General features: G+C 38.7%; 2 protein-coding genes across 5 annotated transcripts in view; one reads left to right on the top strand and one right to left on the bottom strand.

Annotated features, from left to right (window-relative positions):
* Nucleotides 1–12,564, top strand: part of GOLM1 (golgi membrane protein 1) — a 35,336-nt gene extending 22,772 nt beyond the window's left edge. For both annotated transcript variants that reach the window (XM_075020539.1, XM_075020540.1), the window contains 5 exons: nucleotides 2,420–2,558; nucleotides 6,436–6,565; nucleotides 7,814–8,101; nucleotides 9,485–9,598; nucleotides 9,903–12,564. In XM_075020539.1, coding sequence (XP_074876640.1) covers nucleotides 2,420–2,558; nucleotides 6,436–6,565; nucleotides 7,814–8,101; nucleotides 9,485–9,598; nucleotides 9,903–9,964 — 733 coding nt within the window. In that variant the 3' untranslated portion in view covers nucleotides 9,965–12,564. The remainder of the gene's footprint in view (nucleotides 1–2,419; nucleotides 2,559–6,435; nucleotides 6,566–7,813; nucleotides 8,102–9,484; nucleotides 9,599–9,902) is intronic.
* Nucleotides 6,600–21,287, bottom strand: part of NAA35 (N-alpha-acetyltransferase 35, NatC auxiliary subunit) — a 33,503-nt gene continuing 18,815 nt past the window's right edge. For all 3 annotated transcript variants that reach the window (XM_075020535.1, XM_075020537.1, XM_075020538.1), the window contains 6 exons: nucleotides 19,995–20,131; nucleotides 18,577–18,644; nucleotides 18,191–18,331; nucleotides 16,329–16,451; nucleotides 15,139–15,219; nucleotides 6,600–14,484 (listed from right to left, as the gene is read on the bottom strand). In XM_075020535.1, the coding sequence (XP_074876636.1) occupies nucleotides 14,425–14,484; nucleotides 15,139–15,219; nucleotides 16,329–16,451; nucleotides 18,191–18,331; nucleotides 18,577–18,644; nucleotides 19,995–20,131 (610 nt within the window). In that variant the 3' untranslated portion in view covers nucleotides 6,600–14,424. The remainder of the gene's footprint in view (nucleotides 14,485–15,138; nucleotides 15,220–16,328; nucleotides 16,452–18,190; nucleotides 18,332–18,576; nucleotides 18,645–19,994; nucleotides 20,132–21,287) is intronic.

Raw genomic sequence — 21,287 nt, 5'->3', positions numbered from 1 at the left:
CTTGCTGTCATAGAGGGCATGTGCCCTGAGAATTCCTCTGGATTAGGTAGTAGCTTATTTGCAGCTTGAAAACTGGGATATACCTGTCTGAACCAGCTGCAGTTACACCGGGAGTATTAACACTGCCAGTGCCAGGCTCAGAAGAAATTAATCCCCCTTTCTGTCTTAGTGAGGGGGAGATAAAACTTGCAGCATGTTGACCAAGTTGTTATATGTACAAAGGATGGCAAGAGAGGTTTTGCATGCAGGAAGACATGTTTGCAGGGTCTGTAGCTAATGGTATACATTGAACTCAAATTTACCTTAGAGTGGAAAAAAACAAAGAGGAGAGAGAGAAAGGAAACAAAGGGTTAAAAAAACCCCCAACACACTCCTTTGCCACTGGGGCCAGCAGGGAAGAGAAACTGTGTGGTCCCCAGCCAAGCCTCTTCCTTGGGCACACTCTCCAGTGCAGTGGGTGCTGACAACGATGATGATTTTTCACATTTTTCCCTAGCATAATGCACTTCTCATTGGGGTCCACTCAAAACCACTATTGCTTGTTCCTGTTGGGATGAAAGCATACTTGGGGTCATATGATGACTGGTTTCTAAGCCCTCTACATGTGTGTTATGGGGTAATGCTTATGTCCTTTGTTATTCACTAGATCTTGGTCGTCTTCTAATATAAACCAAAAGTTACAAAACAGGTTATGAAGAGAGTGGGGGACAAAAGGTGGTCTTGCCCTGATGGCAGTCACTTCCCCTGAGAAACCCAGCTTGACAACACTCCTGGGGTTTGCACAGGATCCTCAGCACAGCCACAAAAGGGGAAAACACTGCCCTGGGAGCTTCAGGAAAAACACTGCTGCAGCAGCCTTGGGCTTACCTTGAAGTTAAGGAGCTGTGAGGGAAAGGCAGGCCACAGAACTGCAAACAGAAGACCCCTGGTGTCATGACGGTTTATGGACTAATGGCACTGTGTAACTATTGAAAGTGTGTAAAAGATATACAGTACTTGCATCTTGAGGAAATACTCCTTTTGGAACTTAGAGTAGTGTCGTGGTTTAAGCCCAGCTGGTAACAAAGCACCACGTAGCTGCTCGCTCACTCCTCCCCCATGGCCCCGGTGGGATGAGGAAGAGAAAATACACAGAAACAAGGTCGCGACAAGGACAGGGAGGGATCACTCACTGCTTATGGTCACGGGCAAAAGACAGGCTCAACTTGGGGAAAACACAAAATCAATTTAACTTACTACAAATCAAAATAAGGATACTGACAAGTAAAAACAAACCTTGAAACAATTTCCCCCACCCTTTCCTACTTCCCGGCTGAACTCCACTTCTGATTTTCTCTACCTCCTCTCCCACAGCAGCGCAGGGGGACAGGGAATGGGGCTTGCGGTCAGTTCATCACACCTTGTGAGGGGGAGGACTCCTCACTCTTCCCCTGCTCCAGCGTGGGGTCCCTCCCATGAGAGACAGTTCTCCATGAACTGCTCCAGCGTGGGTCCTTCCCAGGGGCTGCAGTCCTTCAGGCACAGACTGCTCCAGCGTGGGCTTTCCCACAGAGTGCGGGCCATCTTCAGGGGCCTCCCCTCGCTCCGGCGTGGGCTCCTTCCCGGGCTGCAGGTGGGCATCTGCTCCCCTGCTCCCCTCTACGGGCTGGGGGGGGACAGCCTGCCATCTCACCACGGGCTGCAGGGGCATCAACCCCCTCCTTCCTCACTGACCTCGGTGTCTGCAGAGGGGTTCCTCTCACATCCCACTCCCCTCTCCACTGCAGGTTCCCCGTCTTAACTCTGTTCTCCCAGAGGCGATACCACCGTCGCTGATGGGCTCAGCCTGGGCCAGAGGTGGGTCTGACTTGGAGCCGGGGAAGCTTCCAGCAGCTTCTCTCACAGAGGCCACCCTTCCTCCACTACCAAAAACCCTGCCACACAAACCCAAACCAAATACCTGCTGATGAACTCCATTTCTGTAACATATGTTTTGTAACGTCTTGCAGCACTGCACTTTGGTGAAATGCTGAGAAAGGGTGTTCAGTTTGCTAGCAGTAGCTTACACCTGTTTCTTATTTCAACTAGTTCCTTGCTGTTTTCTCTTCCTAGCTGAAATCCAAATACACATTTCTGTTATCATACTAGAAATGCTTAGTGGAAGACAAGAAAATTCATGTAGCTTGTTGAGCTGTCTAACAAAAGCAGTTTAAATTAATTTCTTCCAGTATAACTTGGACCGTCTGCACCATGAATTTGTCCTTAGGACGTAGGTTAACACCCCATTTTTTCCTACTGAGTTCTCAAATGTAAGCACAGATCGTAGAACTAAGAAAGTAATAAAAAGAGGAAGAAAATAAAAAAAAGGACATGTTACAAAAGAACTTTTTAGAAGAGTGTGGATGAAAGTTAACTGCTCACTTGTTCATGTTTTCTCCAGGTCACAGTGTATCAACCAGATGAAAGAATTAAAAGAGCAATGTGAAGAAAGCATAGATGAGCTTACAAAAAAGGGTAGTGATATACCACAAATCAAAGAAAACAAAGACTTCTCAGAAGATTCAAAAAGGAATAGCCAGGTATGGTTTGGGTAATTTCTTAAAAATCTTTTTCTTTGTAATTTCTAAGGGGTTTTTCACCTTTCTGCTATCTCCAACTAATATTAGCCCATCTCTGTAAGTTTTACACTGCTTTCTTTCACATTTGTTGAATGTTTCTGATCAATGGGAAATGGAGCAATTCTGAGGACAGAAGAGGCAGAGGTCCTGCAGGATACTCAAAATCACTGTGTCTCTGAGACAAGCAGAATTTGAGAGGTAATGCTGAGAGTGGTGTGGAGCCCATTAAAGAATATTTACACTGCCGAGATTTGGTTCACAACTCCTTTTACCTTGTTAAAGGACTTTTAGTTGCTTTGTGTGTTGAAGACGTGTTAAAAATGAGGATAAATTGTGAATCACATCAGAGTAGCAGCAAGCCTTGAATATGATATTGTAGTCCAAGGGTCTTTGAGGCCCATCAGCTATGAATTTTCACAGAAATCCTAACATCAGCCTTTTACTGTGGGAATGAGGGGAAGATCAAATGTGCTAGCTGTTTGCTTTTGGATATTTTGAGTCAAAGAACCACAAAAGGTGTTGCTATATGTGTCATGAGAAGGCTTACTAGGATGGGGCAGGCTTGCCACATAGGGTGGCTGTGTGCCAGCTGACTTTTCCTTCCTAGGGTACAGAGGGCAAGAGGAGATTCTGAGAAAAGGTAATTTCAGATCATCCTGTTGTGTTGGCATGTGAATTACTGGTGCTTCTTCAGTGAAGGAGGATTTGGTCAGGAATAGGACTTGATTGGTTAAGCTTGATACAGATGGCCCTGGAAACATGCAGTGAAGCTCCTGGGTGAGAAGGCAACTGATTTATTTCTATGTACTGAAGTAGCCCTTCTGTCAGGACTACAAGCCCAAGTTACAGAAGTCACATTTTTTACATGTGACTGCAATGGGACCCTTCCCCCCAACTCTCATTGCAAAGGCAGTGGGGATTTGGTGGTGTATGCCCTTTTCTCTTTGGCAAGGAAAAGGCTACTAGAAGAAGCAATTTGATGACTTAGAAGTGGAAAGGGTAAAGCAATGAGGATTGAAGCTGAGTTTTGCAAAAAGCTGGAAACTGGTGGGAGAAAATGGCTGAAACATCTGCCTAGAGACCCCTAGGTGTTCAGGTAATGGTTCCAGTCTGTGTCCAGTCCTTTATGTAAAACGGTGGGAGAGAGAACTGCTAAGTTTGTGACCTTTTATCCTCGGAACCTGCATTGTACGAAAGCTGCAAAATGACTGAAGCATTAGAGACAGGAAATGCCAGCCCATTATCCCTTAAAAAAAAAAAAAAAAAAAGTGAAAGCTCTTGTTTATCAATAGTTTTTATTACAGTGTCAAATAAGTAAATAAAAAGTAGTAATAGTAATTTTACAGTGAAAAGTAAATTAAAAGCCCATCATTTGAAGAAGATATATTTGTTTGTCACACCAATGTATCTTGTTTAATGTCAAGGTGTGAAATACTAACTATTTGGAAAGTTGATGTGGGGAAGACGATGAGGTGGTCAACTTAATTTCTGGTGTGGCTTTGCAGCTGATTTTCATTACAGTTACTTGCACCAGATGCTTTTTTGTTTGTTTTGCAGTTGTTTTGTTTTTTTTTTTTACCTTTTTGTTTGGAAGGAAAATCATCCCAAAAGGAACCTGAGGAGTTTGGCTGAAGCTCCTCTGCGGGACAATTTCAGTCTCCTGCAACAAGTCCCATAGCTGGAGGCAATCTTTACTCAAAGCAGGCAGTAGGTTAAGCAGGGCAGGTTACCCGTTTCCTTTTAATCTCTAGAGGGGATAGTCCCAGATGAGATAACCACTAATATAGCTACAGTCTAAATAAATTCTGTCTGCTTGTGTTCTCTAGCATCTGTGACCGTGTTTCTTACGTCAAGCTGTAACCTTCTCAGTTGTTTGTTTGCCCAAGGGTTGCAACTTTTTGCTTGTACAAAAGCTGTGTTATTTATCATTAGTGCAAGGGGACCCTGAGGAAATCTGTATACGTTTTTAGCTGGAATAATTCCTGTTTGTAAGATGTACATGCTTATGTAATGGGAAGGTCAGAGTTAAAATAAAACAGAGAAAGAAAATGGAGTGTTGGTTGGTTAATAAACAGCTTTTCTTACAGCTCTGTATTTTAAGGAATGATGTATACTTCTTGGCTGAGGAATACACAACATGTTCCAATTATTATCTTTTTATCCAACCACTTCAACTTAAAAAATTTTCAGCATACACCCTTTTAATTTATTTGACACCATCATTAAAAATTGCTGACCTAGAAATTTAAGATAATATAAGCTAAGGGCTTTTGCATATTTAATTAAGAGGTAATTTCTTGCTAGTAAGTGCAGGCTTAGTATTTTTACAGAAGAATTCATGCCCAGCATAAAGTGAAAAATAATCTTATGTTCAGTTTCTTATGATTTCCACTGTAGAGAGTGACCTCAAGAGGCTGAATTATTGATGAAACAGAATAATTTTTAAATACAGCATTTTTGTTTTCATGACTGAAGGAAGATGGAGTTCTTCTGAATATCCTTACTACAATAACCAAATATTCTGTGGTAATACTTGTTTCTCAAGCTTTCGCAAGAGTTAATGCTAGATTATTTGTTGTTGATGTTGGACTTCATGGTGTTAACCTGACAAGGTCTTTAGTTCTGCCTGCCTTTGACTCAGATTAAACATTTTCAAAACAGCCAAGTAATCATATCCTACAAATCCTCTACAACTTTGGCTTCTTGGTTATTAAACCATTTATTTCTGCAGACATTTCTCCAAAAGACTGCATGAACACTTGACAACCTAGTGTTTTATTGACCTGCTTAGAACAATGGGTAGCTACAGTCTTACCAACATCACAGCAGAAAACTTTGTTGACTATGACTTCCTATACCATAAGGTTTCCTATTCATATGTATAGTACCAGGTGTAAAAAGATTTATATCTCTAAATGTCTGTATGCTTGTTCTTTCTCTGTGTCTTTCAATTTTTATTTTTTTTTAAACAAAACAAAAAAAATGAGCAAAAAATCCCCATAGAACAAACAGTTCCATAATGGTCTGTTTTTTTGTGCCAAAGCTGGAATACACAGCACGGGCTCCAGGCACATTTCATGTTCAGTGTTTGTGTAAACTGAATTGACATAGCTTTCAGCCAATAAAATGCCAATATGAGTAAAAGTTGTACGTGGAATTTTAATTGCTAAATTGGAAGATCTTCAAGGTGGTGTAGATCTTAGCCATTAATCTTTAAGCAGATCAGATGCTGAGAACAGTCTAGTACCAGCATTTAATTCATTCTTAAGTGAGCTTCATCATGTTAAACAGATACTGTTGTCTAGTTGATTGATTTGTGTTTTTCTTATCTTAATCCTGCATTCAACATAGTTTCAGACCAGTTCTGTACAGGTTTGCTTAATTAAAGTCTTATTATGCCCAAACTCAGTTTACCTGTCCGTGAAGATTACTAACAGTAGTTAATGCCATCTGCTTTTTTTTTCTCCACCAACGCTGACATCGTAGCAGGGCAACAGTAGAGAAATGCGTGGTGTTACTGTTCTGTGACCCTCAGAGAATAACAGGTAGTGTTGTTTCTTGTGAAACACTAACCAAGAAAAGTAACTTTATTGTTAGCTGCCGTTACAATAAAGGTGTGTTAAATTCTCCCAATGTGTTGTGCTGTTATATAGAAGCATCACTGCATATTCAAGATTGTGTGGTACTTCCATCACCAATAAAAATTACAGTCCAAATATTTCCAAGTTTGTTAGGATTTTTCTTCCCCCACTAAATTCTTATCTAACTTCCACTTCCCTTTCCAAATCCAGGAGTAGTTACATAGACCAATGCTTATCTGTGTACATTCACTTTATAGGTCAATATTCAACTACCAGCCTTGAAGCAAACCGAGTTCAGGCAGACTGACTTGGAACAGCAGAAACCCAATGAAGATGTGCCTAAAGCAGTACCTACAGTAAAAAAGATAGACTTGCTGCAGGCTAAAGGTGAGATGGAAATCACTCTCTTACTAGCAACTGGTTAAGAATGTTTGTAATTTAATTGAATGCTTAAAAAAACCATTTTTGTACAAAAGATTAAGATGGAAAAAGTGACACCAGCAGACTGAACTTTATTCAAATTTCCAGCTGTGGAGAGGTATAATATCTATTCAAGCATTTTTATTACTAGCATTTCTACTGGTTTAGTTTTGTTGTAATTGACATGTTGCATGTAAATAAAAATACAAATATTTACAATTCTGGGATCACATTCCTCATCTAATACAGAGAAAATACCCTGCTTTTGGAAGCAATGATTTTCAAGCATGTTTAGTATTTGCTTTCTTAATAAGTTTGATACATCTAGCCTGCTACCCGACCCTACGGAATAGTTGCAAGTTAGGCTTTAACAAAACAGACATGCATGCTTGCCATGTGTTGTCAATGAGCAAAATGCAAGTAAAGGAAATGATACATAGGAGATCAGATTAGTTAACCTAATGGTTGCTCTTGGCACTAAACTCTCAGAAACTATTAATTTTAATGGATGTATCTTTGTGTGTCCGTCTTGCATAGTACTGTTTGTGATAGAAATTAAATTTCCTATTTAATTATTCCTACATGCTATCTTAAATTACAATCCTGGGAGCATGCAACTCTCATCTCAGAGAGCTAGCAACTGAAGACAACATCTATGTATAGTTTATTCAGGCAAATTTTATTGTGATTTTTTTCAGTAAAAATAGAGATACACAGGCAAAAAGATATGATAATGTCTGCTAAAAGTAATAGCCCTCCTGCACTTCCTCTTCATATTTAAAAATAAGAATAGCCTTGATTTACTTGCAAATATGCCCATGTGACTGCTTTGTCCTGAGCTACTTTTGAACACCAAATCAGTTTTATTATTAGTAATGAAATGTAACACACAGAAACCTGATGGTTATATAGCACACTACAATTTTTATTTAAACTGCTCTGTTTCACCTGCCCAATTTATTAACTGCACATACCAAAATTTTAAGTAGGTAGAAGCATGAATCTGTTGACAGTAAACAAAGTCTCATCCTTTAGCTGTTCCCAGTAGGAAAAACATGGGTTGTCTTGGAACTGATGTGGTTGGAAGATACTTTTTCAGAGAAAAAACAAGAATTGAATGAGAAAGATAAAGCAGTATTTATTAAAGGTTTTTAACTTGTGCCACCACTGAAAGGCATTAAGTTTTTTCCTCAGAATCATTTTTATTGCTTACAGAAAGAATAAGCGGCCTAGCTGACAGCAGAAGACAGGAGCCTAAGGCAGAAGAGGAGAAGCTTTCTAGTCAACTGAAAAACCCACAGGATTCACTCAAGGCTGCTGCAGGTCATAAGGAGATGCTGCCTGAGTCAGAGAAGGAGCTGACTCCATCTGAAGATGAAAAACATGTAGCTGGGCAAGATGCATTACAGCTGGCAGCAGAGCAGGCTGCTAGTGAGGAAATCGAGAGGGAGCAGCTCCTAAATTATGATGCTAAGCAGGATGACTCACCCACTGGAAAGGCTGGTAGGTAGCATGTCACATATTGTTAAGAACACTAAAAGAAATGAAAGTGTGGAATAGGGCACAATTTCTGCAACAGTGGTGGCAGCTGGCTAGACTTAGTATAAGGTTTCATAAAGGTTAGTGTGAGATGTAAAAGGTTAGTCGGTCCCCAGCAGTCTTCTACAGTCCATGGGTAAAGACAGAGGCTTCTGTTTGTGCAACATGGAGCTACCAGGCTGGGTTGTTCTGCATCACCGTAGCAGTCTTCCTGTCTCTTTCCCCATTGGCTGTACAAAGCATTTGGGGAAATCAGCCCTGAAGCTTTTAGGTATTGAGGCTCTATAAGAATATGATGCATTTGAAAAGGATGAGACGTTAACCATCCAAAGCATTGATGAGTAGAATGATACTAAGTATTGATGTTTTGCCGATAGTCCTTTTACAGTGTCCATGTGTAAATGCTAGCTATCCCTATTTCAAAATAAGCTAGCATAAATAAAACTCGACCTAAGACTTAATGTATCTAAAGTTTATTATTGTGAGTCTGCAAAATTGCAGATCAGATATTGCAAAGGTGCCAGTTTCTGGCATCTACCACACATGACCCTGAACCATGTGCCTCCACAGCACCGAGCAGCAGAGTATTGATGTGCCCAAACCTGACCAGAATCTAGACATCCTTCCATCTATCTTGAGGAACTTGGTCTCAGGTGGACCCAGTAGCCCAGAGTAATCAAGAGGAAGCCTTATGGCAGTCAGAGCAGGAATTGACGCCCACAAAAAATGCTGTTTATGCTTTTCTAGTAAATGCATTCATAGAATCATGAGTAATGATGTTAACACTGTTGATAACTTGGCAGGGATAAATAATCTCATCTGCATTGCTAAAGTAGTATTTTTCCAACTGCTCCAAAAAGATGCTGGCCAGAGCAAGCTGTCCCCCCAAAAGATGTGAATACAAGTTACCTAAACTGCTTCCATTTCAATGGAAATAAATAGCAGAAAGATTAGGTAAAAAAAAATCATCCAACCATTAGTGCAAGAAAAAGCTCTGCCATGTAGCCAGTGAAAAGCCAGGGTTTTCAGCATTGCCTTCAGGCTTTACTCTTCCTTAGGCTGTCCTTTAATGTATTCTGAAATTGTTTAATGCTTTTCCTTTCTGTCTGTCTGAGCGCTGGCTGAACCAAAGATTCTGTCTCTTATGTAGTTCTTTAGATAAGATTTACAGCAAAAGCTGCTCTGAAATTTAACACTCCAAAAGGAGAAATAATATGAAAACCTACACTAAACAGCAATTCATTCAGCAGCCAAGTAAATTCTGTGGAAGATTGCTACAGTAACTGTTTCTTGTGCAGATGACCTTATGGTATAGCATAAAACTAATTAATTTTAACGCTTTTGCAGACAAACAGGAACATGAAGCACTGAACCAGGACAGGGATGTTGCTTACAATTTAGATGAGAATGAAGCTGAATCAGAAATGGACAAGGAAGCAGCACTTGCAGGGATTGAAAATGGTAAAAAAGAAAAAAAAATTAAGATGATATTTTGAATGGTATCCTGTAGCAGATATAGCTAGCTAATTTGTTTGTTCTTTGAGCTTTCCCTCATGTTGACAGAGCGACCTATTTTACATATAACATCACTGAAGCTATTGTTTAACATGTGGTGGGGAGGGACAGTATCTGTAGCTTTTACTGTACTATAAAGTACTTAACAGTCCTTTCAGAATTTCTCCTGCTGTGTTCTAGATTGTTTTCTAGATGAAGAACTATCACTTCTGCCTCTTAAAGAGATTTCTGTACCTTTTTTCCTAATTAGTTCAAAACCCTGAAGATATGAAGAACCACTTATCTGTGCATGATGAACGACAGAGATTGTGAGCAAAGGAGGTTCATCATGCGACCTAGTCACCTCTTCATATAAATGCAGCAACGATGACAGCAAAGTGATCTGAGAATGTTTTGATTATCTTCTCAAGTCTTCAATAAGGGCCCAAATGAAGTAGTATTTTCTTGTGAAGTTTTAGTACTGTTTCAGTGGTGAAAAAAAATCATCTTAAATCTCTGGAGGCTTGTTTTAAAACATCTTGACCTCTGCAATGACTCTTTCCTTCCTACCACTTCCAGTATTGAAATTAACTAGCAATAAGTGTAGTAACTTTGCAGTTAGCCAACTTGTACAGTCATACTGCAGTAACAATATTTGCAGATTGGTATAGATGAAAAAGAGTCCTCTGCCAAGGATGACTCACTCCCCTGAGCAATGCAGTAGAGAAATCCCCAGCCTAGTTCTACGAGGAGCTTAAGACAAGCTGACTTAACCTTGACAAAACATGGGAAGGATGAAAAATGGCCCATGGTGCCTATTCTGCCACCTTTTTACTGCAATGTAGATAGACTCAGAAAGTGTGATTGTAGTCGTCAGATATTACACAGTACGATATACTTTCCTGGGCCTTCTAAATGAAATTGCTAGCTTACACTGTCTGTAACCAGGCTGAAACACTATCCTGGTTGTGTTCTCAGTGTTTAGGTTAAAAAAAAAAAGGATTCTGACAATAGTGTCTTCTCATTAAGAGATTAGTCAGGAAGATTTTTCTGAAAGCTTTGTTGGACCCCTGTTCACAAGATCAGTACTATGGTATGGTTCAGTTACCACTAACTTGCACAAGTTTAAAGTGTAAAAATTCAAACTCCTGAACTTTTTGTAACAAAGCCATCTGAATAGCTGTGCTAGGACTGCCCTTTACTCCACCCAGCCACTATCTTCTGCTAAAAAGTAGAAAGGCAAATGCTTGCCTTGTAGAACAGCAATCATCTCAGCTGTTCAAAGTGACTAATCTGCTCTGCCAGACTTTTGAAGAAGGTAGACCTGACTGCATTTACCACACATCTCAGTGGCTCCCACAGGTGAAGCTGTAGTTGGTGTGAAGTCCTAAGTTAAGCACAAGGTATAATGTTGTTAATGTTCTGTAGTCTTTGTCTTTTCTGTAACTTGTTGAATGTAAACTAGAAACTAGTTTACTTGTGATAACTTAGAAATACCCTCTGCTACCACTAAGGCACCCTTAACTGCAGTCCAGCCTGCATTGTGTCTAGTAAAAAGTTCTGAAGATTGTGTCTGTTCTCAAGACCAACACCTGTGTCAGGAGCGATCTTTGCAAGTATGAACCAACCTCTGTTGAGGCAGCATGGGAGCAGACAGACATGACTGACTTCCCAACCAGCAATTCCATTAAAGAAAATAACAAATTTGTCTTGACTTTCTCTTAATGCACTTCATTTTGTAACTACTTCTGTGGTGTGTCATTCCTCAGTCTACTAGTTTACAGCTCCTGTACCTGCAGATGTCTAAATATGCAAGCGGAAGGTTGGTTCTTTTGTGTATGAGTGTTAGTTATCAGAGTGAAAGGGAGAGCTCAAGTTAAATGGTGCCTCTTAAGCCTAAATACATAAACAGTTCATTGATAGACTTGCCATGTGTGACTTGAATTCTTCTAAGAAAAGCACTAACTTCCATTACTGAATTCTTGGTTACTCATTTTTTTTCACCACTTAAGTCAGACTTAACTGGTCCGAGCTAATACAGTCAATATAGCAGGGAAAACAAATGCCTGTAAGCAGGAGAGAAAAGGAAGTATAAGCATCTCTTCTAACTGACAAGCATTGGGCAACTTGGGCTATTAAGGTGGGTGGGGTTTTTTTTTCAAATAATGGCATATTTTAAGATCAAAACGTTTACCCATATTCTTAGTAGAAGGGGCATTTTCTTAGGACTTAATCTGTAGAGAATTATATAGCTGAGATGAAGTTAATCACAAGTTTAATAGTGATTGTTAAAGAGCATATATTCTAACAGTATAAAATGTACAGTGAAACACTGTATTCAAGTTGAATGAATGGCTTTAACTTGATACTGGTTAAATCCCAAACAAACAAACAAAATCCATAAGGTAATTAGTATATTGCCATAGAATTCTTTTAAAAATGAATTGTTTTGGCTGTATTTCTGTACACTGCCCAAACCTGACTGGGCTTCTTGCTAATCAGCTAGATGTTGTCCTCTCCATAAACAAGACTACCTTTGTACAAAGGACACTTGTTACACCTCTGACAGTAGTGGGTCTGAAAACCTGCATAAGAGCAATGTTCAAAACCATGAATGAATGCAGTCTTACTCTCAACAGCTTCAAGTGCTACAGGAATGTAACTAGGGTAGTAGATTGCTAGTAGACAAGGGGCCTGTATGTCTACTATACAGAATTAGAATTTTAAAATTAAAGGACTTTTAGTTGAACAAAACAAGAGATTAATTTGGAACTGTGGTTTACATAGTGTTGTCTTTCTCTAAAATTTTTAGTTGTGCAAGACAGGGAAAGCTTCTTTGCTGTAATCATCTTGGAGTTAAATTAACACTTGTCGTTGATGTTTTTTTAAAAACTAAGCCTGATCATATTTTAAAATAAAAATAATCTTCTCTACTCTGTATTCACCTTATTCTCTATACTTCATCCACTTTTAATGTTCATGAAAATGGGAAAGATGATCATTCCTGTTTTCTTAGTTCTATAAGTGACGCAGAACTTGGTTTCTCTTTTACTTGCTGCTTCCTTTGGAGAAATACCAAAGGCTGTCCTTGAGCTGCTGTCATGTAGTTCAAGATTTTTAAGACAGGAAAGATTTTTGTGATTGTTTACAAGGCGGCAGCAAAAGCCAGATGAATTCTCAGTGCCTTACACTAGAACCAGTTTGCCATGTTCACGACTACTTTTTAGTTTCCAGGATTTTCATTCCTTTGGCAACAATATAGAAGCATTCAAGCGTATTAGTCATGATGATAAGCAAACATATAAAATGGTATGCAACCTCCTTGGCAAAGAAATCAGGAAAAGCATGTATTCAGGGCAGTAATTCTGCTTCTTTCAAGAAGCTGCAAATTGCTGGCAGACAAATGGGTGTTCCACTTCAGAGTTCCTTCACTGTTTTCCAGCTCTAGCTCAGCAGCACTGCTGCTTAGGTGATGGAGTTGAAGTGGTATTATTCCACAGTACAACCACATGTTAGGAGAAACACAACTGTCTTGCATGGTCAAGAAAGAGTTACAAGCTTATCGCTATGGAGGAAGCCATTTTGCACCAAAATGAAGAATTGTCCTGTCCAACACAGGCAAACCTGGAGGATTTGCTTTTATGGCCCAGGTTAAGACTTGGCAATATGGTTTATCAAAGAGCAAGTCAGCTTTTTAAATGTTTTTTGTTTTTCCGATCTTGTAGCGGAAGGTTGCTCAACACATCAGCTAACCTATTATTTCACATCTGGAAGCACAAGAGGAAGACCTGTTCCAGGAAGAAAAAGGTAGGTTTGGAGCTCCTCCTGCCTGGGATTTCTACCTGCATCAACCATTAAAGAAGGCAGTAGAACCCAGCAGCAGCATTGCAGTCAAAACAAGAGAATAAAAGTCATGCAAGAGTTGACTCAGCAATGGAACAAATTAACAATCCCTCCTTTGCAATAGCAAAGTAACAACAGGATTGAAATAAAGTTGCAGAGTGGTTAACATACACCCCTACTATCTTATGTTCCTGTGTTGCTAGTGCCTATTACAGTATCAGCTATGCAGATTCTCCAGTACCATGAAGAATAAAGACAAAGAAAGAAACTGCAACTAGAAGTAACTTCATTTCTCACTGTCTTCAAGGACTTCTACATTTAAGACAAAATACCTCCTAGATAATTGACTTCAGTAAAACAAATATTGCTGAATGCAGTGCAGTAGGAGCTAAATGACTAGTTTTCATCTGTTCTTAATTTCTATAAAGATTGGTTTAGCTTGCAGGACTGGGGAAGAAAAGAACCCAGTCTTTCTACTTGCAAAGTGAGCAAATTTGATGCAATTTAGGTAAAAATATGGAAACTTGGAGTCTTTCCAAGTGGCTTTGTCCAAAGCAGAATTTCAGTAGCTCAGCTGTGCCTATCAGACATAAGGCTCTACTGCATTGTTCAGTCCCAAATGTTACTAAATCCCTAAACCACCATTTTCTGTCAGAGCTCATTTATAAAAATGATTTATGATTAAATCTTTAATAAAATCAACCAAGGTACAACATTCTTCAACAATACAGTTGATTAAAATCAGCTTCACCCATAAAGCTTTATACAAACCACTTTAAAACAGCAGTTGTCATTCAGATTACGTAAAGAAGGCAGACTATATATTCCATGTAACAGTACTTTTATCCTAGAGATCCCTCTCAGTCTGGGTACAGCACTAGATAATCCATCCTACAACTGGTATCTGATACACAGATTATGCTTCAGGTATCCTAACAATAATCTGTCTTTCAAACAAGCTTCACAACTGGAAAATATTTATGAGGGGAGAAGTCAAATTCTGGAGGGACCTAGAAAGAAAATATTTAAAACATTACACAGCAGTACTACTGAATTTAATATTCAAAATGACGGATACCCTGCAGAGAGAAGAAAAACTTTTAAACAGCAAAAGATTGAAAAAAGAATAATCCTAGCTATTTAAATTAGTATCTGAAAAATATTCCAACCCAGTTCTGGATATGCCAATCATTCTCCAGTAGTGATGGGCACAGAGCTGTAGGGTGCTGGTGTGCCTCTTCAGCGTGCTCCTTCATTCTTCTGTGCTTAGCTTCTGGCAGGAAGTCTGAAGGCCCTGTCCTCCCTCTGAGCCATGTGGCAGCCGCTAATCCTGACAGCCAGCACTCTCCCAACTGTTCACACAAGCTACTGATACACTGCTACCAATTACTTCTTCTTGCTCTTGAAGAATACCCATATTTGTACATGTCATCCCACATGCACTTCCCAATTTTTTTTCCAAAACATTTAGAAACGAGAGTTTTCCATATTTAAGTAACTACAACAAACTATTTCCAAGGGAAAAATGGATTAAGTTACTTTCCCAGTTCTTTTAAAAGTTAGTGTAACTATGGCCTGAATCTGCTCATTCAGCTGCAAGAGATCTGTGGTAGCACTGTGTGTAAGACTACATTTCACATCCAATTCAGTGGGCATCTTCTTACCTTAGAGTCCTTTTTGTGGCCTCCTGCCAGCAGCTTCATGACCACAATATTGGGTTTAGCAACTTTTAGAATTCGATTGACCTGAACACAAAACAGCAAGAAGTTTTCAAGTGAAAGCATATAACCTCAAAATTATTCCAAAGATAATACTCAAATTCTCGACATACAAAACAGCAGTCCTCTTACAGTATCAACTGAACAGAGATCAAGGTGTTTTGGATTTGCTTTGAAGTGTAACAGCTGGATTAATGAAATTTAATGAAGGGGGCATTTATTTTAATAGTCACTTTTTTTATTCAACAGACCATAGAAACCACTGCTCTCCATGCTTATGTTCAAAAATTGTTAAACTATGGCAAGTTCAGAAGCAGTCATCCAAATAAAGGTTTAGACAGACTCTAGGCATCTACCCTCCACACTGTGACGCGATGAGAAGGGGAAACTCAAGTACCAAACTGGTGGTTTTTTCTATGGAAGTGCTCTGGGCACACTCAACCTACCTCTACCTCAGTTAGCCTCAATCAGATAGCTCATGCGTGAATACCACCAGGATCCAGAGAACAGGCAGGGATTCCTAAATTCTCAAGAGAACCTAATCCCGTAACTGTTCTTAACCTGCTCAGATGCAACAGAATAAGCATCCTCCTTCCCCCAAAATACAGTCACAGACACTTAGTTTTTAGGCTATGGACAAAGAGGGAGAAATTCCTACCTGTGTTTACAGCCCAGTGCTGAGAAAACCGCTCCAGGAAACAAGTACTAGACTCAATCCTCTTTTCAGCCTGATGACATTGAAACCTATTTTTCCCGCCTTTCAGGAGTACATGTGAATTACCAGATTCCAGGTAAGTGAGGCAGGCATGCATCACCTTGTTAAAACTGATATGCTTTTAGAACAGGGCCAGAAGGCAACATGCAAGAAGGAACTAAACTGCTATCTAGCATCTAAGATAGTCATCAGGGAGAGGCTTTGGAACAGCAAGCACAACCCTGATTAATGTTATCTAACATATTAAAACAGACCACTGAGTAAGGTGCCACCACCCTCCTCTGATTAAGGAGTGGACAAAGTACTCAGCTTTGCTCAGCATTTTGACAAAGTACACTTTGGATCTCAAGCAGATCCAGCTGAAAACAAATACTTATTCTATTATGAGCAAATACTCCTTTTTCCAGTGTTTCAGTCTTACCTCATAGTCTGGATTAGGAATATTCTCAAGAATCATTTTAGCTTGCTGGAAGTGTTTGCTAGCTGCCATGTAGAGATCAGATGACTGAGGAGGTGGGCTGTACTTATTTAAATCAGACATTTCCTAGCGTGTTACAGAAATATAAAAATATACATTAAAATCAGTTGCCAACAAATTGTATATTTTTATCACCTTAAATGAAAACAAATTAGTATATTAAAGAAAAAAGTTATGTTGACTAAATAATATTTTATGAATATATACTGAAGATGAAAACATCTATTTAAAATGGCAAACACCAAGCAGCAATACAGTGCTTAACAATTATTTTAGAGTGCTGCAGAACGTGATGAACTTCTCATACTTTTTAGAAAACAATCCCTCTCCTGAATAAATTAGCATTCATTTGCTTTAATAGAGCCATGCAGCAGGGTGTGAAAATACAGGAAAAATAGGAGAGAAAAAAGTATGTGATATTGTTTACTCAAATCAAGTTTACAGCAAGTGAGATACTGACACTGTTCAAAACTTCATTTTACATAATTTTGATACTTCCAATTTTATTTTTTTTGTTCCCATTAGGGATAAAAATCTTCAATTGACAAGGAAGAAGCCATGATAGCCCTAATCTCCACTACAACTGTTCATAACACTAAAGTAGTAAGAGTGGGTGGCATACAAAATAGTACAGTTTGAGTTCAGACAGACCTTTAGAATCTTGAAGCCTGGCCACCAAAAATCTAAGTTCAACAAGAAATGCCCAAACTTCTGCACCTGAGGCAGAATAACCCCACAAATCAGTAGAGGCTGATAACCGGCTGGATGAGTAGCAGGGTTACTGTGAATACCAAGTTGAATACAAGCCAAGAAGGTGCTCTTAGTACAAATAAGACAAGCCTCATACGGGACTACACAAGCAGGAGTATGGCCAGCAGATCAAGTAAGGTTATCATCCTACATTCATTATTTGTGCTGTAACATCTTAAATATTGTGTCCAGTGTTGGATCCACTGAGTTCAAGAAAGATGTGGAGATGTGGAGATGGCTGGGGGCCTAGAGCACGTGACCCGCAAGGAGAGGTCAATGGACCTGGACTTCTTCAGTTAGACAAGAAGCATGCTAATGAGTAACCTTAATAGCAGCCTACAACTACCTGAAAGGCAGCTACAAAGTTGTCAGAAGACAATACTCCTTGTTAATGGCAGACAATATAACATGAGGGGAGAGACCACAAACTGGGGCTTGGGTAGTTCAGACCCGACATTAGGAAAGAAGGTGAATAGTGTAGCCCTCAAGCAGGTTATCCAAAGACTAACGGACCAGAAAAAGTAGTTGGATCAGGTTAACTAATCTTTGCCCTTCTGATTTTTTCAGGCTTGGCTAGACAAAGACACAGCTGATGTGATCTATAATGGATCTATAATGATCTACTACTTTAAGGAGAAGACTGGACAAGACAAGCCCCTGCTGGTCCCTTCCAACCAACACTTCTGTGATTTAACACTCAAAATTACTTTTGTTTCATTTTCCTGTTTGCTTGCTGCAGTGATATGTAAACCACAGACAAAAAGTCTGTCAATAGACTCTCAAGAGATTTTATTTACATGCAAACCAACACAAGTATCTCAAACTGCCACATCAGACCTATTTTTAAACATCTAAGGGTCTAATTTTAGTAAGAAGCCAAAGCAATATATTTTCCTTGCACACAACTAAAGCTAGAACTCCTTGCCATTTTGACTCATGCTTCAGTATTAACTTTGAGATGTCAAAGGGTCTTCTTACAATGACAACAATGTCTAAAGCAGGTGAGCAAACTACCTTTATAAATGCACGTGACACCGTGTTTTAAGATTACTCACTTTAAACTGCAAGTAGTGCACTGGGGGTGGTGTGATAACACTGTTGAATGGAGCAAACCTGTGCTCATATCGAACTTGTTCACTATCCAGTTCAAACTTAGGTTTTCTTACTTTGCCATCCATGTCAAATGCGATCATTGTCTAAAAAGGAAAGGATAAATATAGTGAAAAGCATTAGCTTTATGTCAGATTTTGCTGTGAGCAAGATGAAAGTTATGATTTAGCTATAACAGGAAGGATAGAAAAATAGTAGAGAATTTACCATATCACTTTATAAACTTGAACTTAATTTCCAGGCACACTAAAAACAAAGGCGGCATGCAATGTATGCTTGATTCCTATTACAAAAAAATTGAGCCATTGTTCAGCAAGCACAAATAAATTACCTTGTACATCCCAGCACACATATTTTGGTATGCTTGACTCATGGTGATCTCTCTGCTGAGAGGGCGAACTGCAAATTTCACATAAAAATATTTTTTTTTACTCAACATACGTACACATTTTAATTCCAGATCAAAACAGTTCTTTCAAGTTTTCAGAAAGTGACACAATTCTCAATTATATTTTAAAATAATGGAAGAAAACTGAAGCACAAAAAGCATGGTCATGCATTTCTGCTCACCTGGCTCCTGATTACACAAAGTATCTCAAGACATAGTTAACAGTCACATGAACATCATACTGCCATCAATGAAATAAACTGGTCCAGACAGTCAATGGTATTAACATGTCACTATACAACACTAAACAATAGTCTAGAATTTAAAGCTTGTAGTTGAGAGGCCTGTTTGCTTAGTTAATGGATTTTTTTAAACTTTTAAGACTAAAAGGTTAAAGTATTTTTATCCTAGTGAGAAAGATTTTTGTCCTGCTAATACTCCTTTAAGCTGCTCTCTAGCTTCCAGTGTTTAACTAGTGCCAAATTATCCCACACTTGGCAACTTCTTAAAAAGTAAAAAATACAGTAGTAATTTTCTGAATTTCTAGACACAAAGGAATTTAGTTCATATGACCTTGATCTAATTGCTTGTTCCCATTGAAAAGAAGACAAAGATAAACACAGCAAAAAGAAGGAATAGCAAAGAACAAAAGTGAGCTTCTGCATGGTGCTTATTTGCAATGTTAATACTAAGATAACTCCAACATACTACAATCTTAGTAGCCACTTAGGCATGGCAAATATGTATCAGATGCTCTTTAGACACCAGTTTTGGATGCCTTTTTGGTAGGAGGCTTACAGTCCTGACCACAGTGCCAGACCTCCCATATAGGAAGGGAAATTCTCATTTTCTCTCATGCATATACACCAGAGAAAGCAAGAGTTTCTAAAGGGGCTTTTGCACAACAGTACTACCACTGAATTGAAATGGCCCAACTCACCATTGTAAAATTAAGAAACATGCTTGAACACCTTCTGAAGCCAAAGAAAAATTGCACAAATACACTGAAAGTTTAGTCTTTGACTCCACCTACAGTCACAAAACCCCAAATTCTGCAGGAATTATAGACTGCAGAAAAGTAGTATTTTTCATATTTTTAATTACATCTCACAGGATCCAACACATAACACAACTGGTGAAGCTGTGAATATAAATGAGTTTGGGTTTTTTATAAAGACCTGTTTAAAATTAAGTAAATAAATAAATGGGAAATTCTTACACAGCAACTGACTTTTTAAAAAACTTCAGGATGTTTTTCCTGCCCACATCAGTGTTGACCCTATAAATTTTGAATTTTAATTCTACATGGCTGCATGAAGGAGAAAAAAAAAAAGTCTGAGTTACAGTCTACACCTAGATACCTTTTTTCTTTTTCTTTGTCTTCTTACTACTACGGCCTTTCTGTTGTTCTTCCATTATTCTTTCCTCTGCCATTTGAGAGCTGTCAGCGCGGCTCAGTGTTGACATCAACCAGGCATAGAGGAACTCTGATAGGTACCTACAGTAAAAACAGTACGTAGCTGTTACATACTGCAGTGCAAAATGTATTCGTAATGCACACACCTTCACTGAATGCCAAGTTGTTTACTCAAAGAACTAATAGTAAAGGACAACTTTTAGGGCAACTAAAACTCTTTGTTATGCATGGCTGAAATCAACAGATTAATCTGTGCTGGTTTGTTTAAAGAGACTACAGATTCAACCATAGACAGCTCAAGGAATGCAAATTTCTTATACGTTTACTAAGCGAAGTCTAACCTTCTTATTATTTCAAAACCCATATAAGATCAAATTTTTCTAGAATTTTTCCCCCAGCAAATGAAGCATTTTTTAAAAAGATACCTTTTTTAATTTTTTTAGGAGTTACTGTTTTGAGAAACAAGGTTATTACTGATTTTTTTCAAGCATTAAAAAGCCAAGCCCACAGGAACATGAGATCCACAGGCAATTTTTTAAGATTTAAAAGAAATCTTTAAGAATTATTTAAGAGTGATTTCTTAGGAAGTGGGTCCAATAAATCTCTTGACTGACCTCAAATCAAAAGGAAGAGGGGATAAAAGAGAATAGAAATTACAGATCTGGAGCACATGAAGAAGAAATAATACTTCGTAAGAAGTCATAATTCAGAAGGAAAAGTACTGAGAAAAAATTATGAGTTTCATTTGCACATTTCCCCTCTAGAAATTTCCTCTTTTTTTTGTTCTTCACTTACAGTAAGGAGATAAAGCAGCTGACATACCAGTTCCAATTAAGAGTGATTTTATTAAAATGGTGAGAGGAAATACAGGTGGGTAAAAAATACTGTCTTACAGGTATTACTAGGTATTACTTATTGAGGTATTACTTAAAGAATACTGCCATCTTCAGGTAACTATCTGGAGTATTAATTTTTCTCAATGCTTAATCCACTAACAGCATAGAAATATAATGAGATGCATTGAAGTTCAAGTCGTTTGAACTGGTCTAATCTCTCAGAAAGAAGGCTTACAGCTTACCTAATAAGAATTCATCGGTAGCTTTACAGAAGAAAAAACACCATCCAAACCCAAAACACCTAAGTACAAAAGCACTTTAACATAGGAAGGTTCAACATCAAATTTTTAATGCTGAATCAAAAATGAACCATCTAAAATCATTTACCTTTTGGAGCAAGC

Source organism: Buteo buteo, chromosome Z (genome assembly GCF_964188355.1).
Source record: "Buteo buteo chromosome Z, bButBut1.hap1.1, whole genome shotgun sequence".
Lineage (NCBI taxonomy): Eukaryota > Metazoa > Chordata > Aves > Accipitriformes > Accipitridae > Buteo > Buteo buteo.
This window is presented reverse-complemented; position numbering and strand designations above follow the sequence as displayed.